Source organism: Pimephales promelas, chromosome 19 (assembly GCF_988280905.1).
Source record: "Pimephales promelas chromosome 19, fPimPro1.hap1.1, whole genome shotgun sequence".
NCBI classification, from domain to species: Eukaryota; Metazoa; Chordata; class Actinopteri; order Cypriniformes; family Leuciscidae; genus Pimephales; species Pimephales promelas.
The window spans coordinates 7,098,938-7,124,024 of record NC_142787.1 but is presented as its reverse complement, the minus strand read 5'-3'; the positions used below and the strand labels follow the sequence as shown (position 1 = coordinate 7,124,024).

General features: G+C 45.0%; 1 protein-coding gene across 1 annotated transcript in view; it reads right to left on the bottom strand.

Moving 5' to 3' along the window:
- Positions 1 to 19,294: 19,294 nt before the first annotated feature.
- gabra3 (gamma-aminobutyric acid type A receptor subunit alpha3) overlaps positions 19,295 to 25,087 on the bottom strand; it is a 480,166-nt gene continuing 474,373 nt past the window's right edge. Inside the window, exon 10 of the mRNA XM_089123407.1 lies at positions 19,295 to 23,483. Coding sequence (XP_088979533.1) covers positions 23,139 to 23,483 — 345 coding nt within the window. The 3' untranslated portion in view covers positions 19,295 to 23,138. The remainder of the gene's footprint in view (positions 23,484 to 25,087) is intronic.

The following is a 25,087-nucleotide window of genomic DNA, read 5'->3' as shown; positions in this document are numbered from 1 at the left end:
CCCTATCGGACACTATGTCCTCCGGTAATCCATACAGCCGGAAAACTTGTTGCATCAATGCCTCCGCAGTCTGTAGGGCCGTGGGAAGTTTGAGCAGCGGAATGAATCTGCAGGCTTTGGAAAATCGATCAACCACTGTCAGGATGGTGGTAAAGTTCTGGGATGGAGGTAAATCGGTAATGAAATCGATGGCAATGTGAGACCAGGGGCGTTGTGGTACTGGAAGTGGTTGGAGTAATCCGGCAGGTTTCAGATGAGATGACTTAGTTACGTTACAGGTGATGCATTGGTGAACAAAGGAGATTACATCGGCCTGAAGGGTCGGCCACCAAAACCGATTCGTCAGAAGATGAGTGGTGGCTGTGATACCTGGATGACCAGCGCTGGGAGTATTGTGTACCCATTGTAGAACTCGAGTACGCAGACGAGTAGGCACATAGGTCCGATCTGGTGGACATTCTGGAGGTGCTTGTTCCTCGTGCTGAGCAGCCGAGATCTCCGTCATGATATCCCACTGGATAGGAGCAACAATGAGTGTTGAAGGGATGATGGGTTCTGAGGTGCGAAGGTTGGTGGCACTGTCAAACTGCCGAGAGAGAGAGTCAGCCTTGCCGTTCTTGGAACCTGGATGATAGGTTACTTTGAAATCAAATCGACTGAAGAAAAGGGACCACCTGGCCTGTCTGGGATTCAGTCTCTTAGCGGTCTTGATGTATTCCAGATTACGGTGATCAGTCAACACAGTGAAAGGCAAATGAGCTCCCTCCAGCCAATGACGCCACTCCTCCAAAGCTGCTTTCATAGCCAGTAGTTCCCGATCACCCACGTCGTAATTTCTCTCTGCAGGACTCAGCTTACGTGAATAGAACGCGCAAGGGAAAAGTTTTTCTGGATGGCCCTGCCGCTGTGACAATATTGCCCCAATGCCTGTATCGGAAGCGTCTACCTCCACGATGAATTCCCGCTCAGGGTCTGGGTGATGCAGAATGGGAGCTGTGGTGAATTTTTCCTTTAACTGTTGGAACGCCGAGACACTGCTGGAAGACCATTTTAACTGATGTCCACCTCCTTGCAATAGTGACGTAAGGGGTGCTGCGATGATGCTGAAGTTTCTGATAAATCGACGGTAGAAGTTGGCAAAGCCCAGGAAACGCTGCAGTTGTTTAACGTTGGTGGGTTGTGGCCAGTTTACCACTGCATCGACCTTACTGTTGTCCATGGTGACCCCCTCAGCACTAATGATGTAACCAAGGAAGGCGATCTGCGTCTGATGAAACTCACACTTGGGTAACTTTGCGTACAGTTGGTTGTCGATAAGGCGTTGCAATACTGCTCTCACATCTCTCACATGATCCTCGACAGTCTCGGAGTATATCAGAATATCATCAATGTAAACAATGAGGTTTCGATTTAGCATGTCACGGAAGATCTCGTTGACGAAGGACTGGAATACGGAAGGACTGTTGGCTAATCCGAAAGGCATCACATTATATTCATAGTGCCCTGTAGTGGTTGAGAAAGCTGTTTTCCACTCATCCCCCTCTCTGATACGGATTAGATTGTAGGCGTTTCACAGGTCAAGCTTGGTGAAATACTTGGCGGTGCAGAGTTGTTCTAGAGCAGCAGGGACTAACGGCAGGGGATAACGAAATTTGACTGTAATTTCGTTCAGGCTGCGGTAATCAATACAAGGACGTAGTCCTCCATCCTTCTTCTTCACGAAGAAAAATCCCGCTGAAGCAGGAGATGTAGATGGTCTGATGAATCCCTTAGATAGCTGTTCCTCGATGTAGGATTTCATGGCCTCGGACTCGGGTTGAGATAAAGGAAAAATCCTCCCTCGGGTAGGAGATGAACCGGGTAAGAGATCAATTGCGCAGTCATAAGAGCGGTGAGGAGGAAGTTTCGTAGCTCACTGAAGGCTAAGGAAAGATCATGATACTGCGCAGGAATCTTAGATAAATCAAAACTCTCAGAGTGAGTGACAATTGAGGATACCCTGGTGAGAGAGCGTAGACATAATTCCTTACAGGCTTCGGACCATTGGGTTATCTGTTTCTCGGACCATGAAATGACGGGGTTGTGTTTCTCCAACCAGGGTAATCCTAGAATAATGGGATGTCGTGGAGAGTCAATGGTATACATTTGGATGACTTCTGAGTGAAGGGTACTGGTCTGAAGCGTTACGTCTTGTGATGTACTGTATATTGCCGGTGCCCAGTGGACGTCCGTCTAAAGCTGCCACCGCCATCCGAGATGTACAGGGAAGAAGAGATATTTGGTGAGACTTAGCAAAAGATAAATCAAGGAAATTTCCTGCCGCTCCTGAATCTATCAATGCTGTGGTGTTAATTTTCTCATCTCCAAAGCACAGTGTGACCTCAAGTTCCAATAGTTTTAAAGAATTGCAAGGAGAACTCACCGCTGTAGTAGTTCTTGAACTGGGTCGCTTGGGACAGGTCGCCCTCATGTGGCCAGATTCACCGCAGTACAGGCACAGGTGATTGCGTCTTCTCCTCTCTCTCTCCGCGGGTGTTAGGTGAGTGTAGCCGATCTGCATAGGTTCGTTAACTTCGCACTTGACTGAATGTGGTACACGTCTAGCCCGCATTAGGTTGTCCAAACGAATTGAAAGATCGATAATTTGGTAGAGCGATTTTCCTTCATCCCGACATGCCATTTCTCCTTGTAAGGCAGTATTCAAACCTTTCCTTGAGTGAGCAACTTGAGTGGATCCTCACCCCAACCTGTCTGTGCAGCGAGAGTTCGGAAAGATAGAGCGTAATCCGCCGCTGAAGAAGTGCCCTGGCGTAATGACAGCAACAACTCACCCGGCTCTTTCCCTCCGGCGGGATGTTCGAAAACCTCCTTGAATTGTTGCATAAACTCACGATAGGATGGAAATGAGAGATTACCTCCCTCCCAGAGAGCTGTAGCCCACTCCAAAGCTCTGCCGGTTAATAAGGAGCATATGAATGAAATCCGACTCTCATCGGTTCGATAGAATTGGGGCTGTTGATTGATGAAAATGGAACATTGCAACAGAAATCCTTTACATTTAGTAGGACATCCATCATACTTCTCCGGGAGAGATAAGCGGGGATTGCTGGATGAGTTACTTACAAACGGCGGAGGAGGATCGGACTCTGCCGAAGGGATAGCCGCAGCACCAGAAGGAAGCGTGAGTGACTGAACAGACTTCACCAACTGTTCGGTAAGCGTCGTCAGTTTAACCAGTTGCTGTTGATGCGTGGCCAGGATATTAGCTTGCGTGGATAACTCCGTAGCCAGCTGATGCATGGCTGCTGGATCTTGTGTTGGCGAAGTCTTCTGTAACGAAGAGTCAGAAGCGTGCAGATCCATTTGCAGTAAGTTTACTAAGAATAGTCAGACAGGCAATGGTCAATGATCAGCATAGGACATAGAACAGACAATCCAGAGCATAAACGATACCAGGCAGAGGTCAGGACAGGCGGCAATAATCAGAATCCAGAGATAACAGGCAAGGGTCGGGGCAGGCAGCAAACAGAGAATCAGAGTCCTAGAACAGTCACGGGTCAATACACAGGAAATCCAGATCACAGTAGAAACGCTCAGAAATGTCGCCGGGGCAAAACAAGACTTCACACTGATAGAGAGTCTGAGGGCTGTTTATATGGAGTGTTGAAATGAGGAACACCTGTGACGTTGATTAGCCCTAGGTACGGGGCTTATGGGTAATGAAGTTCAATACTCAGGAGACGGAGCTCTGGGTTGAGCGGAGAGAGCCACAGAGGCGCGATTCGTGACAATATCAATCTCAAACAGCTGAATGATACAAGGATAGACATGAATCTGTTTTAATTCTTTCAAATAAATACTATAAAATTGTATGAATTATCCTTAAACTGACCAAGGTGGAGAAAGTTACATTATAAAAACATACTTTTTAACATCAGACAATACATTTTGATGTTAAACCCACTGTTGTTTTATGTCTGATCTCATGACATTTCACACTTTTTTCATACATATTTTACAATAAATGCAGACGAATTTGAGTGCGGTCATACAATTTAGACACCTCATAAATGCAGACGAATTGCCGTGAGATCGGATTGATCTATACTCAATATTTACCTCAATTACATCAGAAGTAACTGTAATTAAATTACAGATAAATGAAGAGTAATACCTTACTTTACATTTTCAAGTGAAAAGTAGTTAAATTACAGTAACTAATTACTTAGTAATTAGTTACACCCAACACTGCATAAACATGACATAACACCTGTCATGAACATGAAGGAGTCTTTATGAATGTTTATGACTGTTGTCATTAAGTGTCATTCGGTAAATTATGACACTTTTAATGCAAAGTTGACATTGTTTAAAATGTATTTGTTATGACAACTTGACATTAACAAAGACAAAAATGTCTTTGTTATGACAACTTGAAATTAACCAAGAAATCATAACCTGTGTCCTAATTATCAAACTTAAAGAAGTTATTTAGATTTGTATTAACATTACATTACCCTGTTGTATGTTATGGTTGGTTTTAACTTTGGTTGTCATGACACCATTATAACTGTGACATGAATATTTTACTTGTCCTCAAATAAAGTGGAACACATTACTAGTACTAGTTATAAAGATGTAATTAAGGGTTATTACAGTCAAATGCTTTAACAACAGTGTCATTAATATTTCCCCTTACCTCAAGTAAAGTGGAACACGTTGGACTAGTTATGATTTCTTGGTTAATGTCAACTTTGCATTAAAAGTGTCATAATTTACCGAATGACACTTAATGACAACAGTCATTAAACATTCATAAAGACTCCTTCATGTTCATGACAGGTGTTATGTCATGTTTATGACAGTGTCATGTCAGTCTTATGCACACCCCTTCAAATAAAGTGTTACCCTATTTGTTAGCAAGATTAGATATCTTAGATCAGCATAACATTGATCAGGAGTTTAACCCTTTGGGGTCCATTGGTTTTTGGGGCCCTGGAGAAGTTTTGACATGCCCTGACGTCTGTGCTTTTTTTGTTTGCTTATAGACATATTAATAGCAAAAATGTGGAGGAGCTGGGGATGGAGAAGGGTAATTGGCTTCTTCGGGTTCGGGTTCGGGTCCGAGTCTTACGTTCTTCCTGTCAGAGGCTATGCTGTCGGTTTCGGAAAGAGAAATTATTAGTTTACCTCGCGAGTCTTCGGGTCTGATTCTTCGAGTCTTTCGTTCTTTTATCACATGACGTGATGTGAGATAGCTGGACACATAAATGAGTTAATAATTCCCAAACTTTCTTATAAACAAGCTGTTTTTGGTTTCAAATCATAGCTTTTTTATTTCTTTCTATTGATGATTTTTAGAATTTCTGTTCTTTTCCAAATGAATATGGTAGCCAACTAAAAAGTTGGTAATGCTTTAAACTTTATCTATGATGGGGGAAATATATATATACACAAACACACACACACACACACACACACACACATATATATATATATATATATATAAACATTTTTTTAATATCGTTTTGTTTCACTAGTGGCACTGAAATGAGATACTTTATTATATACAATTATATACCTTTAAGGACAGAGCAACGTTGTGAGACTGTAAATATGTGCAGCCTGAATTGGGTTTGTGAGGTCCATTCAGTATTCTATTTGCTCACACTGTGAGTGTCACAAAGAAAATGTTAATGTATGTGATATTTGTGGAGTGTCCAGATGGAAACCATGTAAAGGACAGGGCCAAGGTCATAGGAATACACACACACACACACACACACACACACACACACACACACACACACACACACACACATCTCTGCATCATAGCTAACATGATAAGACAACAGCAACAACAAGGAAATGAAAGGACTGAATATTTATTCAACATAAAGAACAGCAAACTAGGACACATAAAGATTGAAAACAACACTAGAATACTGTCATTAGCCCCGCAAACAAACTTTTACAACAAAAATAAAAGCAAAACACCTTGAAATCAAGATTTAACAAAAACAACCTACTGTATCTGACAGTCTTTCTTAGAGCTACACAGTGGCAGGGAGGGCCATCATTCAAAGGAACATTCAAACAAATTGTTTAGATTGCATAACATTTTGTTCCATTTTTTTTTCATCCAAGTTGGCCACTTTTTTCACATAAAGACACTGCGAATTTTAAAGTCCATATATTTCATAAACCTCACAGAAACCTTCACACTTAACCCAAGTTCACAACCTTACAATTATAATCTGTAATTACCCAGGGTTCACTGAAGAAACATTTGGGTTTTAGATGTTTGACAACAGTGCCACTTGAAAACTATTGTGTCATGCATGTTACAAAGTAAGTAAAGGTCATTAAGAGCTTGATAAAGTACAATCACTGTAAACATTTCTTCTCAACTATTTAATATCTGATACTCTTTTTTTGGTCTCCAACCTAGAATCCTTTGCCACCAACAGAAGAAGCTACAGAATCTGCTTGGCTGACCAAACACACAAGCAAGAGGGTCACATAAGGACAAAAGTACGTTGTCCTATTGTAAATATTTAAAATGCATTCTTGCATTAAATTGGGTAATAATAAACCTCATACTTAATGGGTAGCTACTCAATATCTCATCTGATTTGTGCATTAAACCAGATATTATTCAGCTAAATGTCAATAGTTTAAAGTGCCGCATTATGCTATTTTAAAGTTTCCAAATGTTGTTTTGGAGTCTCCTAGAAGAGGTGTACATGCAGCAAAGGTCAACACTGTTTAATTTCCTCATAATATACATTTGCACACAGTGTTGTAGTACTCGAGACTCGGACTCGTCTCGGACTCGGTCTCGAGACCATATTTTAATGGTCTTGGTCTTGTCATGGACTCGTGTCCATTTGGACTCGGAATTGACTCGTACTCGAACATTTTTTTTTTAGGACTCGGAATTATTCCCGAGTCCACTCGAGTTCAATTAAAAATATTTTTCATGATTATTAATGTATGTTAATAAAATATTTCTTTAAATTGATTGACACGCCATTGGTGATTTTCTAGTGCGCAACTGCGCATGACAAATTGTAATAAAATTACTTTTAACACCACCTACTATGTGGCCTTTTTACCCTAAACTGATCACATTTTTTAAACTCTAAGTAAATTCAGTGAACAAAAAAAAGGGTTTCTCTAAGTAAATAAAAGTAAATTAGGTAATCAACCCTCACTGGTCTCGGTCTCGACTCGGACTCGACCGTCTCTGGTATCGGACTCAACTCGGACTCGACTCTCTATGGACTCGGCCTTGACTCGGACTCGACTCTCTCTGGTCTCGGTGTCGACTCGGACTCGAGTGAGGTGGTCTCGACAAAAAACACTGTTTGCACATCACCACATTTTCAATAATTCTCAAACGACTCATCAGATGAACCAATCTTTCTAAATACCTCCTTTCCGCAAGCTACTCTGCTCTGATTGGTTTGACAGCTAAGTCTCTTGTGATTGGTTTACCGTGTACAGCACGCGCGTCGAAAACAAAAATGCCCACTGCCATAACACAACATCTCTGCATGTCCTGAGGCTTCCCACACCATAAACTACAGTAATTACAGTAACAGACAATGACGTTGATTTTACCATATCAATGTGAGCGTGAGTCCGAGAACTATTCATTCAACCCAAACCTCCATCGCAAGGATGAATCGAGCAGGACGTTTCTCAATGATACGCTACTCAGTTTGAGGTACACTATGAGATGTTGCAGCTGTAATTCCTCACCATCAGCATTAACAAGTGCATGTCCATCAACAAACCAATTATTTTACTTGTACTAATTTATTTACTGAGATTTTTTTTTAAAAATGTATAGCAGTGAACACGTGGAAACTGTATCAATAACAGTGCATGTATACATTAGCCGAGCTCAAGCGTGAATGACTGATGTAACAAAAACGTTGGTTAAACAAATATTGCTCCATGCTTAATCTTTACTCAAAGTAATGAGAACGACAGACAACATGCATTGAAAGACACAGTTTTAGGGATCCACAACTGATAAGCAGAAGTATTTCAGTAAGACAGTGATAAAGTGAGTCAGCCAGTTAGCAGGAGACCTATACAATATAAAACTCAAAAGTAAGTATTTTGAACACCATCTTTTAAGAGCAAGCAATTGCGAATCCTGCATTGAACTCTGAGATTTGAGAAGCAGTCATCAGTAAAATAAAGGGAACACAGCAAAAGTTGTTGTGCTATCATGATTCATTTTAACCACTGATTCTTCACATGCTCGTCCTTGGGCAGTGAAAAAAAACTGGCTTTACCTTCACATTGTTGAGCACATCATCTTCTCGACATGACGCTATCTAGTATCCACAGGAATCAGCTGCAGATTTGATGTTCAAGTTTTCTCTGGTGTCTGCGCGTGCAATACGTGGAGGGCAATATGCTAATTTTTTTTTGTCTTGAAGTCACAACGAAACGACTTATGACTCGTTTGAAAAACGATTAATTTCATTAACTCGGAGTCTACTTTTACTTTAAAAGACATTAACTCTATGGAGTTAATGTGTGGAATTTCTTTGAATTGCCATGAATGATCTTCACTTTATAATACGAATCCAAATAATTAGTAATTCCCACAGAAGTATCTAGTAACACTTTCATCTGTGAGCTATTACTTACTAATTATTTGGATCCGTATTATAAAGTAAAGATCATTGGAACTAACTAGTAATGACTCAAGTGTTACTACATGATCTAGTCATAATTTGTGCAACCGTTTGAGATTTTTGGTGAACTTTAGTAACTTTTAGAAAATGTCTTTAGTAACACTTGAGTCATTACTAGTTAGTTCCAATGATCTTCACTTTATAATACGGATCCAAATAATTAGTAATTCCCACAGAAGTATCTAGTAACACTTTCATCTGTGAGCTATTACTTACTAATTTGTTAATAAGAGTATATTTTAGTTACTAGATTATTAATAAACTTTTTCAGTAGTTCTCTGGGAAGTATTAAAAAAATAGTAGTTATTGATTACTTAATAGTGAACTACCACTTTCGTCCGTGCGCTATTACTTACTAGTTCGTTAATCAGAGTTTCTTGTTAGTTAATAATAGTTACTAGATTGTTAATATTGTGTTACTCATTAGTTCTTGTGTAGTTATTCACTAACGAAGGAACCGTATTCTAAAGTGTTACCCATTTTTGTAACTTACACGGAGATGATGACAGTATAATTTTCAAAAACTTTTACTTTGAAGTCTCTTCTCAAAGGTTTTTGTTTTTAGCCCCCCATAACACCATTGTTGTTTAATGAATGGCCAAAACGCATAAAAAGTTTTCAGTTTTTAGTTGAAAATGGTGTAGGGTTAACCATATCTGTATTAGGAGACTTTTTGATTAGGTTTCTAGTTAGGGTGAGTAAAATAAGTTGACATTTACTTGCATATTTATAGTTAATGTAATACTGTATCTGGAATAGCAGATATTAAGCAGAAAGTCTACTAATAATTTAGTATATATAGTGGACTATTGAAATAATGCGCTCCCAAAATAATAAAATAAATCAGTTTAAAAAAGGAACAAGATTTAGGCTACCAAATCTTTCTAGTTTCCATTGACAAAACCAGGGGCAATTGGCAAAATTCACTGAACTGTATCTGACTGAATAGCATTGAGCTAGGCTGTTGATCTAAGATGAGAGGTGTATCAGCTGGTTATTCCACTAAAGGTATAAATCGGTAATGGCGTCATATTGGTCAGTTGTTCTACCACTGGGGCAAAGTCTCCATCTTTGCAGGGCTTTGCAAATTGCTGGGAAATCAAATGCTAAGCTAAAGCAACTTCTCTCAAATTAACCTATCACAAATGGTCCCTTGACATGCCTGTGCAAGAAACTCAATATCAAAGGGCAAATCATTCCCTTACACTTTCTCTAAAGGTCATTTGGCACAGCTGATAATTTGGCTATAATCATGATGTATGGCCAAGGCAGCAAATTGTAAACATAGCATATTTTTTGAGGCAGGCGGCTTCATCAATTCACTTGTGCTCTAGCACAACACTTTGCTAAACATTTATTTTGACTTTGAAATTTATGGTACAACTTTTATTGCAAACATATATCCATGACGCACATCTTAGTAACTGTGGGACAAAAGGAGACCGTTCGCACAACAACAACACTGATATAATAGACATTGAATCATCCGGTATGTCAGAGAAAAAAACGTCCCCACGTTCAAGCGAGTCGAATCATGAGTCAAGAAGTGTCCCCTTAACAAGATTTAGAGGGATTTTAGTCGTTCCCTATGACATGGTCTATGTCGTCTATGTCCTTGTTCTATCAGCCTCTTGCTATTGAATCACAGTGTGACACGACATTACAAAATATCTAGCATGCGCCAGAGTACAACAAGCATGACGTGACGAACAACCAGGAGGCACAAGATTGATGTCTTCAAAACAAACCAACTGTCCTTACAAGATACTGTTCGTCTTACACTATTACATTAATAGAAGCCTGGCTTTCCCACTACCATTTATCAAGAATAAAGCTTTTTGGAAAGAACAAGCCACATTTCAAACCCAGTCAATGTGAAAAGAAATCAGAAAACTGAATAAGATAACATCTACCACAGCTCCACAAACCACAAGGTTGTGTCAGATGCAATTGGGACATGCAGCAAAAAAAAAAAAAAAAAAAAAAAAAAGTAGCTTTTTTTCCTTCTTGATACAGTATATACAGGGAGCCTGACAGATTGTGCATCTGCCTCTTCACAGTAAATGTTCAGAAAAGTGCACACAAGGTGGTACATCTGGCAGATCTAGCATTAGGCTAGTGTTATTAGCAAATATGCTTACTTTCCAACATTACCCAGAAATAATAATTAAAAAAAATTAAATAAATAAATTATAATAATTATAAATTTCAGATCTGAAACACACAAGGAGGCAAAAGGGGGACATAAAATGTGTAATCAGCTTTAACACCAATATTTCTAACAGTAAATCAGCACAATTTTGCAAGTTTTTCAGTTAGAATTTGTCAATTACTTATTAGCTAACTAAAATTAGCCTATACATGCATGTAAAAAGCCAGATGTCACACATTTTAGACAAGTATATGCTGACAAAATTTACATAAGTAATATGGCAATTAGCACAACTATGTTTCCCACATCTCCTATTTTTAAGTTGGCTGACAACATCTAAAAAAATATTACATCTTTTACTTGTTCTTATATTTTTAATAAACTATTAAGACACTACCCTGATTGCACACGTAAGCTAGATGTATATTTGATGCACATATTTGATGTTTGGATTAGTTTGCTAAAAAAAACAAAACAAATCCTGTCAGTGTCACGGTGTGGGTGCAGGCAGAAGAGCAGGAGGAGTCCAGATGAACAAGAAGAAGAATTTAATTCCAAAAACGACATGCAACAAATACAGGAATCGGGAGCAAACACAAGGTAACATTCACATCGACCGACAAGGACTGAATAAAACAGAGGGAACTAAATACACAGATGAATCAAACATAACGAGGTGCAAACAGGTGAGACAGATGAAGCAGGACGCTGAACAGGAGGCTGATGAGGGAGTGAGTTCCCTTTCGTAGTCACTTCGAGTTACGTCAGAAGTGACGGAGATTGGGGGTTTCGCATAGAAAGCCAATCCTCTTCGAGTATTTAAACACGAGCCAATGGCATGCAATGCCTTGGGGCTGCGGAAATTTGCATAGCGTACTCCGCCCTACTCCGTGAGTATAAAAGGAGGAAGTGAACGCAACCGCAGTATGTTTTCGCTTCGGAGCCAAGAGAACCTCTTCACTCCTGAAAGCTATTACAAGACTCTTCGAGACGAGCGTCCTCTTCAGTGTTGGTGTGACGGCGGTACCCAGCGAGTTTCTGCATTGCCTGCGATCTGTGCAGTGGTCTGCCAGACTTTGCGCTTCTCCCTGGTCGCCTCAGCGCTGAAAGAGTGAATTTCCTCCTCTCTGTAAAAGAGCTACACGCGGCACGTCTTTTTAAAGACGGTTCGCCCGTGTTCTTCTGGATGCGGTCGATTTCTGTCGTCATCTGATGGTCGCGATCGCTGCTCTGTATGCCTGGGCATTCAGCATGCAGCAGCAGCGGTCGTGGATGACTCATGTTCCTGCTATGGGGACATGACCATCTCCACACTGAGGTTAAAAAATATATATATATATATATAAAAAGATATGTATATATATATATTTTATATATAAAATATATATTTTTATATATATAAAAAAAAATAAAAAAAATCTCACCAGAGTGAGAGCCCCGGTCCCCCTTACTCGATCGGCTTCCTTCACGAAAGGGGGCCCGTCGACCGGGGACCCGGCGAATTAACGGTGACGGTGTGGCATAAAGCCCCGACGATTTCTCGGGCCACACCTCCCGCCTCAGTGCGTGAGCCAGCGAGCGTTAGTTCGATTCAGTCGGCTGCCTCTTCAGTGGTACCGGCTGCTTCGAGCAGCGCTCCAGATGATGATGTGATGTCGATCGCAGCATCACTAGGCGGGCTACAGTCCTCGGGAGATGAGGATGCGGCTGCACTGCCCCCTTCGGGAGAGCCAGCGCTGCCCGTGTCGGATCCCGAGCTGACGGCATGCTGTCTCAAGCCGCTGGGAGTATTGGGTTAGAGTGGCATCCTCCATTCTCCCCCGATCTCTCACGGAGGGATAATTGGTTTTTGGACAAAGCTGCCGCCGCGAGGCCACGGCCAACTCCATTGCCTTTTTTTCCCCGAGCTGCATGCGGAGTTATCGCGCTCTTGGGGGACTCCTCTGTCCACTCGAGAGCGCGATCTCTCCCCCGCCTTTCCCCCCTCGATGGGGGGGCCGCCCGTGGGTGCACTGGGATGCCCCCGCTGGAGCGTTCTGTTGCGATACAGCTGTGTCCACAGAGCGCCTCCTCCGTGGTCCTCCTAGGCACCCATCCAAAGCCTGTAGGTTCTCGTCTGCCATGGCGGCGCGTTCCTATAGAGCGGCGGGACGGGCGGCCTCCGCTTTGCATGCGATGAGCACTGTGCAAGCGCAGATGCTCAGAGATATGCTCGAGGGCGGGACTGATCCAACGGCATTCGAAGATTTGCGGTCCGCCACTGACCTTGCTCTCCAAAAGGGCAACGAAAGTGGCCGCTCGCGCCGTTGGTCAGGTGATGGCCACTAGTGTGGTCCAGGAGCGTCAACCTGGCAGACACTCGGAGCGCTGAGCGGATTCGTCTGCTCGACGCCCTTCTCTCCCAGGTTGGCCTTTTTTGGCGGTGCAGTCGAGAACTCTTGCCCAGCAGTCTCCACTGCCCAGGAGCAGACGGAGGCAATCAAACATGTTCTGCCCCGACGACCAGCTGCTGCCTCCACCCAGTCGTCGGCACAGATGCCTCCCGCTGCTCGCCGCCGAGGACGCCCCCCCGCGGCTCCCCTGCCTCCCGCCCCGCCCCAGCAGCAGCCTTCATCCGGGCCACGGCGTGGAGGAGGCCGCCGGCAGGCGTCACAGCCCCCTCAGGCCGCACACCCCGCTAAACGCCAGGTAAGCGATGATCCTGATACGGGCTGCTCAGTGATGGAGTTGAGTTTTTCCCCAGGAGGCGGGAGCAGGCCCCCTCCTGCCCCCGGTGGAGGGCCGGGGGGAAAATCTTTCGTTTTCAGTTCCCGCTGCTCGCCCACGGGTGGGCAGCGCCCTGAGTTGGTTAAGAAAGACTTGACATCATCACTGAGCCCACAGTCTGGAATGAGTGCGCTCGACGTTCCAGTGTGTCAGCCCACACATTCCTCTCTGTCTCTGAGGGTGCGGAAGGGTGCGAGTGTCGTCCCCGGGCTACGCCAATCCCTCCCCCCTCTGTCGCCAGACCCCCGGCGGAACGGACCCCCGTGGAACGCTCCGCTTTCCCTGGTCCCTTCCGTCGGGGAGCGGGCTTCGACGCATCCGAGCTGGGTCATCCCTGCACGCGTGCCAGTCGACCCGCCACGCTGCCCCTCCGGGGGGACGTCTGTGGTTCACATGACCCCGTTGGCTCACTTCCTGGAAGCCTGGCTAGTGCTTCCCGGGATATCCCGCTGGGTCATCAGAATGATCAGATTCGGCTACGCGATTCAGTTCGCACGGTCTCCTCCCCGCTTCAGGGGAGTTCGCTCCACGATAGTTGGTGGCAATGCCCCAATCCTGAGAGCGGAGATTGCGACCCTGCTGGCGAAGGGTGCAATCGAGACGGTCCCTCCAGCCGAGGTGGAGTCCGGGTTTTACAGCCCCTACTTCATTGTCCCCAAGAAGACCGGTGGGTTACGACCGATCCTGGACCTGCGCATTTTGAACCGTTCTCTCCATCGACTACCGTTCAAGATGCTCACGGCCAAACGCATTTTCGAATGTGGTCGGTATCAGGATTGGTTTGCAGCGATCGACCTGAAGGACGCGTACTTCCATGTGTCCATCTTACCTCGACACAGACCGTTTCTTCGGTTTGCCTTCGAGGGCCAGGCATATCAGTACGCCGTTCTCCCATTCGGGTTAGCTCTGTCCCCTCGCGTCTTCACGAAGATCGTCGAGGCAGCCCTTGTTCCCCTTCGCGAACACGGGGTTCGCATCCTGAATTACCTCGACGACTGGCTGATACTAGCACACTCTCGAGCTCAGCTTTGCGAACACATAGACTTGGTGCTCCGGCACCTAGCCCGTTTGGGCCTTCGGGTCAACCGGGAAAAGAGCAACTTTGCCCCGTGCAGAGGATCTCTTTTCTCGGCATGGAGATAGACTCGGTCGCCATGTCCGCGCAGCTCACGAACGAGCGCGCGCACTCACTGCTGGCTTGCCTTCGTCAGTTCGAGGGCAAGAGTGCGGTTCCACTGAAACTTTTTCAGAGGCTCCTGGGGCATATGGCATCCGCGGCCGCGGCAACGCCGCTCGGTTTGCTTCATATGAGACCGCTTCAGCTGTGGCTTCGCGATCGAGTCCCGAGGTGGGCATGGCATCGCGGCTCGCTCCGAGTCCCAGTGACTCCGGCATGCCGGCGAACCTTCTTCCCGTGGTCCAATCTCAGCTTTTTACGGACAGGTGTCCCTATTCAGCGAGTTTCCAGACATCTCGTCGTCTCCACGGATGCATCTACCACGGGTTGGGGTGCCATGTGCAATGGGCATGCAGCCGCCGGTTCCTGGACAGGAGCCCAGCGCCTCATGAACATCAATTGCCTCGAGCTGTTGGTAGTACGGCTCGCCCTGCACCGCTTCCGAGCGTTGCTCAAGGGCCAGCATGTGCTTGTCCGCTCAGACAACACTACGGCAGTAGCGTACATCAACCACCAGGGGGGTCTACGCTCACGCCAGTTGTCGCAGCTCGCCCGCCACCTCTTGATATGGAGTCAGAAGCACCTGAGGTCCCTTCGTGCAGTTTACATTCCTGGAGACCGGAACTGGGCAGCCGACGAGCTGTCCCGGGTCCGTCCCCTCTCCGGCGAATGGCGACTCCATCCCCAGTCGGTCCAGCTGATTGGGACGAGTTCGGGGAGGCACAGATAGACCTGTCGCCTCTCGGGACTCGTCCCACTGCGCCCAGTTTTATTCTCTGACCCGCGGCTCTCTCGGCTCGGATGCGCTGGCGCACAGCTGGCCACGGGGCCCACGCAAGTATGCGTTTCCCCCAGTGAGCCTCCTTGCACGGGTGTTGTGCAAGATCAAGGAGGACGAGGAGCAGGTCTTGCTGGTAGCCCCTACTGGCCCACCAAGACGTGGTTCTCCGATCTCTTGCTCCTCGCGACAGCACCTCCTTGGCCTATTCCTCTGAGACAAGATACTCTCTCAGAGACGGGGCACTCTGTGGCACCCTCGTCCCGATCTTGGAGGCTGCACGTGTGGCTCCTGGACGGCACGAGGCAGGTTTGAGTTCGCTGCCACCTGCGGTGGCGGCAACCATCACTTCCGCAAGAGCGTCGTCCACGAGACACCTTTATGCGTTGAAGTGGAACCTCTTCGTCAATTGGTGCTCTTCTCGCGGAGAAGACCCCCGGAGATGTTCGATCAGTGTCGTGCTTTCCTTCCTGCAAGAAGGGTTGGAGCGCAGGCTGTCGCCCTCCACCCTTAAGGTTTACGTCGCGGCCATTGCCGCTTCTCATGAAGCAGTGGAAGGTAAGTCCTTAGGGAAGCACGACCTGGTCATCAGGTTCCTGAGGGGAGCGAGGAGGCTGCATCCGCCTCGTCCTCCCCTCGTACCCTCTTGGGACCTCTCGGTAGTTTTAAGTGCTCTGCAGAGGCATCCCGTTGAGCCTTTGCAATCGGTAGAGTTAAAGTTTCTGTCCTTGAAGACAGCACTCCTGGTTGCATTGGCCTCCATCAAGAGGGTGGGGGACCTGCACGCATTCTCCGTTGACGAAGCGTGCCTGGAGCTCGGGCCGGCTTACTCTCACGTGATCCTGAGACCCCGGCCTGGATATGTGCCCAAGGTTCCCACCACTCCCTTCCGGGACCAGGTGGTGAACCTGCAAGCGCTGCCCCCGGAGGAGGCAGACCCAGCCTTGGCACTGCTCTGTCCGGTACGTGCTCTCCGCACCTATGTCGACAGAACGCAGTGTTTCAGGACCTCAGACCAGCTCTTTGTCTGTCATGGAGGGAGCCAGAAGGGAAGGGCTCTCTCAAAGCAACGGCTGTCCCACTGGATTGTGGATGCCATTGCTTTGTCTTACCAGCAGCAAGGCCTTCCGTGCCCCCTTGGTGTGACGGCCCATTCCACTCGGAGTGTGGCCTCCTCTTGGGCTTTAGCGCACGGCGCCTCGCTAACAGACATCTGCAGAGCTGCAGGCTGGGCGACACCCAACACCTTCGCCAGATTCTATAATCTGCGAATTGAGCCGGTATCCTCTCACGTACTCGTTTCGGCCAGTTCTGGATCCGCTCAGGTGTCTTCGCTTGCTCGCCACTCCACTCCCCGGACTGGATAAGTGCGATATTTCCTCAGTTCTTCCATTGAAGCCTTGAGTCCTCCAGCACCGACGATGCGGGCACCACTGCTGTGGCTCTGGATGCTGGCTAGGTGCCTCCATGCGTACGGTTCCCCCTTGGTAACCGTCTCATGTGTATTATCCACTGTAAGCCTCTCTGAGCATGTGTCTTCCCTTGGCAAGCCATCTGCCACCCCTGGAGCTGAAATTAGTAGCCACCTGCGGTTGGTGCTCCAGTGATTCCATATGTGTTCCTATGTGGCCATATGTGTATTCGTAAGTCCTCCCTTCGGTAGGCAGCTGGTAGCATGTCCCCTTCGGGATATGTTTCCCAGTGTACCTTGGTAATCCTGTGTCTAAGTCGGATCCCCTAAGGAAAACAGGTAAGGCTCGGGGGTTTAGACTTTCGCAGGGCACTGGAAGACAGCCTGAAGTTGGCGTGATGGCACAGACCCCCAATCTCCGTCACTTCTGACGTAACTCGAAGTGACTACGAAAGGGAACGTCTCGGTTACGTATGTAACCCTCGTTCCCTGAGTAGGGAACGGAGACGTTACGTCTCCCTGCCACTTCTGCTGTATCGCTGGGTAGATGCCGAGTTCAGTCTTGGCTCCTCAGCGAAGACATACTGCGGTTGCGTTCACTTCCTCCTTTTATACTCACGGAGTAGGGCGGAGTACGCTATGCAAATTTCCGCAGCCCCAAGGCATTGCATGCCATTGGCTCGTGTTTAAATACTCGAAGAGGATTGGCTTTCTATGCGAAACCCCCAATCTCTGTCACTTCTGACGTAACGTCTCCGTTCCCTACTCAGGGAACGAGGGTTACATACGTAACCGAGACGTTCAGGTGTGCAGACGAGAGGATCATGGGAAGTGTAGTGCAGGAGACGCAGACAGGATGGTGCAGACGAAGGACTGTGACAGAACTCCCCCCCCCCCGGGAGGCGTGACCTCACGCCGCAGAACAGAGGAAGGAGGGGGGACGAACTGGGGGCTGAGCGGGGCGAGGCCAGGGTGGAGCAGGCTGAAGGCGTGGCCAGGGCGGAGCCGGCTGAGGGCGTGGCCAGGGCGGAGCAGGCTGAGGTCGTGGCCATGGCTGAGCGGACCCTTCGGGCGGCCACGGCGGTGAAGACCCTTCAGGCGGCCATGGCGGTGAAGACCCTTCAGGCGGCCACGGCGGTGAAGACCCTTCAGGCGGCCACGGCGGTGAAAACCCTTCCGGCGGCCACGGCGGAGATGACGGAGGGAGGAGCCATGGAGGGGGCAGGACTGACGACTCCAGGGAGCCGACTGATGGAGGCGGAGCAGGTGATCGAGGAGACCCGGGTGAGGCCATCGAGCCAGCGAGACCGGGCGATGTAGACGGGCTGGCGGGACATGGCGACACCAACGGCTCCGGCGACTGAGGCCGAGACGAGGACCCTGAAGACCGCGGCGCAGCCAGAGCAACCGAGGACCAAGGTGGACCCGGAAGGAGAGAAGAGCCCAACTGAACCAGAAGGACGCAGTCCCAGGGTGAGGGCGGGTCGATGAAGGACCAAGGGGAAACCGGGGGGACGAGGAAGCCTGGAGGAGCTGGTGGGCTGAAGGGCCACGGCGGAGGTGAGGGAGGTAAGAGCCATGGTGGAGGTAATGGACCAGAGGGCTGCGGCAGAGACCAGGTCGAGGAGGTTCAAGAGGAGACCGGGGATCCCCTGACCCAGATGGAGTTGTTAGCCGGCAGACCCACGACGATTCTACCTCCTCGAAGCACTCCGGGGAAGCAGTGGGGCTGCCAAGCAGTGGTGGGGAGACGGTGAAGACATGATGGATAGGAGGAGGTGGGAGAGGGAGGCTGGGTGGGATCACGGTCTCTGGCTCTGGCTGGATGGTCTCGGGCTCTGGCTGGACGGTCTCTGGCTCTGGCTGGACGGTCTCGGGCTCTGGCTGGACGGTCTCGGGCTCTGGCTGGACGGTCTCTGGCGCTGGCTGGACGGTCTCGGGCTCTGGCTGGACGGTCTCGGGCTCTGGCTGGACGGTCTCGGGCTCTGGCTGGACGGTCTCGGGCTCTGGCTGGACGGTCTCGGGCTCTGGCTGGACGGTCTCTGGCGCTGGCTGGGACACGGGGCCCCCCCCCAAACATATTTGGGTAGAGTCCCCAGATGAAGGGCAGATGGGAAGTGGACGGTCTCGGGCTGGGTGAGGCTGGGCGGGACCAGCAGAGGAAAGAGCTCGGGCTCGGCGAGGCTGGGCGGGACCAGCGGAGCGGGGAGCTCGAGCTTTGCCTGGCTGACGGTGAGCGCAGGCTTTCGGGGGACCAGAACCAAGCGGGGTCGCCGAATCGGGTCGAGCATCCCCCGAAAAGTCACTGCGGTCATGTTGCAGTTTGGTCGGTCGATCTGTCACGGTGTGGGTGCAGGCAGAAGAGCAGGAGGAGTCCAGATGAACAAGAAGAAGAATTTAATTCCAAAAACGACATGCAACAAATACAGGAATCGGGAGCAAACACAAGGTAACATTCACATCGACCGACAAGGACTGAATAAAACAGAGGGAACTAAATACACAGATGAATCAAACATAACGAGGTGCAAACAGGTGAGACAGATGAAGCAGGACGCTGAACGGGAGGCTGATGAGGGAGTGAGTTCAGGTGTGCAGACGAGAGGATCATGGGAAGTGTAGTGCAGGAGACGCAGACAGGATGGTGCAGACGAAGGACTGTGACAGTCAGATGTTAAAGACATTTAGAAAATATCTCTAATATGTTTATGATGTAGAATGTATGTAAAGCTGCATATTAAAAGTTATCAGATGCTCGTATACAACAAATGAGGTGTTCTTTAACATGACTTGGAGATGTGCGTGTGCTATCTGGCATAGCTCTAGCCAATAATGTTTTTGTACATCTGTAGTGAAGCTGTCAATGCCTTATACAGTAAAAGCATGTATGCTATCAGATAAGTAAATAGATTAAATTTCCTATATAAATATACTTCTTATATGTGGTTTTATTTATGATTTGTACTACTTGTGTCAACAATCAATACCAACACCAACTGATCTAGCCCTACCATAGCTCACATGAAATGTAAGGAGCCTATTGAATATGGCTATTTGAAGGGCCCTTATGAGATACAAAACACGTAAAGCCTCATTCAGAAAGATATAGCATATGTGGTGATGTAACTAATGAAAAGATTGTCATGCATTCATTTATTCTTAACACATCCTTAATGGGAGAGAGAGAAAAAAAAAACTATACTTATTTGGAATGTCAAAATAAACAAGAGCCCTATCCATTCTTTTACTAATAAATCCACTTAAAACTGATGAGTGACATTTTAGGTTGTGTGTCTGAAGCTATTGATCAACAGACACATTAATGGTTCATGGAAGTGAAATGCAAAGTTAATGTTTTTTTGCTTAATATAGCTTGCTGTCACATAAGTACATACTTTACGCAACTTCTTAGTTTATCTACAAACATGTCTCTATTTAAATTCACATGTAAACCTAGCACTTTCTAAGTGAATGCAAAAGATTTTTTGGTAACACCTTCTATGAAGATCATGCTTATAATGACTTATAGCTCCTTTATACTTATTTATAAGTATGTATTACTATTTTATAAATACATTTATAAAGACTCATTAAGACCTTAAGCATAATAAGCTCTATTTAACACAGTCTCATCCCAAGAAGTCATATAACTGACGTAATAAGCACAGTTACATTTATATTATTTTTATAATTCCTTATAGGCAACACAAACTCACCACTTTGCTTCAGAAGGCCTTTATTAACCCCCTGGAGCCATTTGGAGTCCATTTACGATGGATGGATGCAAGTTTTTGAGCCATTATAAAACTGGGAATAACCAGAATATATATATTTTTTAATAAAACTCTGATTGTATTCGTCTGAAAGAAGAAAGTAAGTCAAATACACATAAGATGGCTTGAGGGTGAGTAAATCATGGGTTATTTTTCCTTTGAAAATGAACTCCTTGAAGTAAAGTCAAAACATAGAATGCTATTTTTCCTAAAACAAATGTAAAGAAATCATGAAGATGAATAGATTTTAGTATAATGAATCATGAAGCTCATTATACATTTTAAGTTGTTTACTTGTAAATGTAATTAATGTTTAATGTACACTAATTCCAACAATTTCTTTAAGTATAATTTCAAACTGCTATAGAGTGGGCGAAGTTACGACGTCACTCTGTAGGCCAAAACGCCGAGGTGAGTTAGCATTTTAGCACTACGGTTCCCTCGCTCTAAAGCCTATGGGATTTTTGAATGGGTTTTTGCTAAATCGCCTGAAATAAGGTCTGTGGTGAACAAAGCCTCTAAATATTTTCATGTTTATAACACACTGTTATAACCTGCTTATGGTTTTTTAAACTTTATTGTGTCTGATTGTGTTTTTTAAAATCTTTACATCGGCTTCAAAATGTATAAATTTTGGATTGACTTGTAAAGATTATCTTGCTAGACAAAACGTGTAAGGGTCACAACCCTTTGTTAAACACAGATGTTATTTTTTTTGCGATTTTCCAAAAGTCTATAGGGAAAATGCATTGCTTTTCGACCGAGGGAACCCATGCGCCGCTAGCTTCCGAATTGTCCTACAAAGTGACGTCATCACTTCGGCACTCTATAAGCAATACCATGCATTTGGCTGAGGAGATATAGATTTGAACAAATACAAATTACCATTCATAACCTCTAATGCTTTAATTTGTTATTAAAGACAAGATAATTGGTAACTAATGGGTACAGCAAACGGGTGTCTCTGGATCTATATTTGATAATCTATAAATTTGTGTATAATTGATTATGAGCATGCGGAATGAAAAAGCAAATGCATGACTTATAAGGAATGTCATCTATAACTGGTCTTAATGAGCCTTTATAAATATATTTATAGAATAGTAATACCTATAAATAAGTATACACTGGGCTATAACTCATTATAAGCATGGTCTTCATAGAAAGCGTTACCGATTTTTCTTCTAAAACCTGATGCATAATACAAATCGAACACACTATGTAAAAATAATTTAAATCATAAGGAAACAATGGCGATAAAAGGAAAATGCACAACCATGATGAGTGTATGTACTAAGATATGCTTAAATTAACATGGCATTGAAACTACTTCTACATTTTGACAGGAAAATTACAATTGGCTTGCAGTTGCCAAATGAACAAGATTTTATGATTCAGATAACCATAAAAATAGTGCATTCACAAACATGAATTCTGTATTGTACAATACATAAATCAAGAAATCATCAGTGTAAAGATCAAAACCGCCAACACTTCAGTGTGAGGTTATGGAAATGCATGTGTGGCACTGGCCCACATTGAAAATCTGGTCTTGATATTCTTCACAACTAAAATGCTTTATAGCCTGTTACAGTGTCATAATTCACACACTACTGATCCCGGCTGCTCATATTGGCCATAAACAAAGAACCGTCGGCTGGCGGAGAGCCTTGCGGTTAACCATCAACTCTAAATCAACTTGCATGCCGGGCGACTCCCGAGTTTAACACCAACCACCTGTGAGATATCAATCAACACTGACGTTTTTCAGTAGGCAGGCATAAGCTTGAAGACAATGTCAGCATGTGCCAAACTATTCATCTCTATGGCGAGTGATTAAAAAGGCACACAGTTTCTTTATCTTGGAGCCTGCTCAGGCTGTTTAAACAATAGAGTCACTGGACAGGTAAATGCACAGATATCGACCCATGGGGATGAGAACGCAACTCTAGATGATATTACTCTGGGTCTGCGGAGTGTCAAAGGACAGATGGTTAATAATGATGCGCCTACAGACATCACTACTGGCTGCTGAAAGGCTACGGGTATACTTGTCATGGCGACCGACAGCCAAATGACTGAAGTTTTCTTCCTGATGATAGACAGCGTGTGAAGTGAGGGAGGGTTTAGTAATGATCATCCATTTATAAAGTCATGATATTAATTATTCATACTTTGCATCATGCAACACAGGAAATGTCGGATAAAAATTAGGAAAACTACTGACCAGGGTTGTGTGTCTATGTGGCTGTTTGGCACTACTACAAGATGTAGGGGGGGAAAAAGGATGATGGGAATTTTGGAAAACGAAAACAGTAGCATGGTCGACTGGCAGTTTTTCTCTTTTGGCAGTCGCCATGTTCATTTCTGTGGGCTGGATCGGTTAATGGTCGGCTTTCTGTTGACATACGTGGCCCAGTAACCCAGGTTGAAGATGAAGAAGAGCACTGGAAAGATAATACGAGAGATCTTGTCCACTTTGCTGACGCGATTGTATGACTTTTTTCCACCTTCCGGAACATATTCACCATCCATTTTGGGTAGTCGGATGTCTCGGGCCGACTGTGATGGGGTGGATGTGGATGTGGATGTCGCACTCTTGGAGATGGTTGTCAATCCGGGATCTTTGGCAACGCCCATGCTGTAGGTTCCCACAATGTTGAAAGTGTTGTTGGTCTTCTTGGAAAAAGATGACGACTCTCGCCTCTGTGGAAATGTCAATAGGGAAAATGAGGATGAGCAAATGCAAAAGTGAAACATTCATCTTACCAATGGAGCTTTTGGTACATCTGTTTTTTCTTAATGCTCAAAATCTAAAGACACTAAAATGTGATCTAAAAGGTAAATTCAACTTGCGATGAAATATAACATTCCAAAGATCTAAATCAATTCAATTTGCAATGATGCATAAGCCAGACAAGCCAGGATATGGCATACACAGGAGGAAATGTACTATGAATAAATTGTGGGCACTTATAATGGTGCAATCTGCATTGTTTTAGCACTCATTTTTACTAAAGGAATTATGCAAATCAGGTGCACTAGTGCAAACATGTCCACAGAATTTCTGCTGAATGTATTTTACACCTTGCAATTCCCATATCTTAAGTGAAAGATGCAGCACATTACTTCCAATGCATTTGGTACTTGGTATTCAGTGAGCAAGACACGTTTTAACACTCAAACTGAAACTGCCATATTAAGCATTTGTTGTTGTCATATATATATATATATATATATATATATATATATATATATATATATATATATATTAGGGGCGAGGCGGTGCGTCGGGCTCATAATCAACCTCCTCGCTATACATTATCCCTAACTTATTCTGTCTGTTCAGCTGCCTCCACCGTGGTGTTGGGGTTCATAATGTTCACAATTTTATTTCATTAGTTGTTGGTTTAACCATGGTTCATGAGGTAATGGCTGACTGTTATTTTCTTTTCAATGACTTTTCTTGTTAAATGTTCATTGCTGGATTTATAGAAAAACATCAACCAATATTGCATATCCATAATTATTATAATGGATATAATTAAAGAATCCATACACTATAAAGTAAATTAAAGATTTTTATGCCTATTTTTAATTTTACTCGAATACAAATACTTTCCCCCCCTGAATACAAATACAGATACAAATACCGGCTGCTTTGCACACCCCTAATATATATATATATGTATATATATATATATATTGTGTGTGTGTGTGTGTGTGTGTGTGTCAATGACAAAGGCATAATAGGGCAGTTTAAATCTATTTCTTCCTTACTTGTTTGATATTGCTTTTCTGAAAATTTATCCATGCCATAAACTTAAACTTGGAAGTGCTCATCAAGTTCTTTAATCAGTCAAATATATGGGTACTGTTATGACCGCAGGCTGATAAAGGAATTGCTTTTGAAAGTTTTTTATTTTTCTATTTTTTTATTCTTTTATTCAATACCCAAGGTTCCTGTGAGAAACATATTTTTTCCCCTCTTAAAATTAAGGACGTCCACAAAACTGCCAGGGATTGTCAAAATGTAAAAAAAAAAAAATAGTTTGAGTAAAGTTCATGAGTAAGAATGAAAGGAAAATAGCATTAAACAAGTTTCACCCACAGTTTATACTGGTACATGAATTAGAGCAAGCGAAGAGATTTTTAAATTTCTCATTCTTAAACTCACTAAACAGTTGTATCACTTTTGTGTGTGATATTTTGCTCTGTATTCACAAAGCACCCACAAGCAAGGTTAAACAGGTGCTACACTGGTATACACAGGTAAAACATTGTGCCATACATATATGTGTGCTGTATAT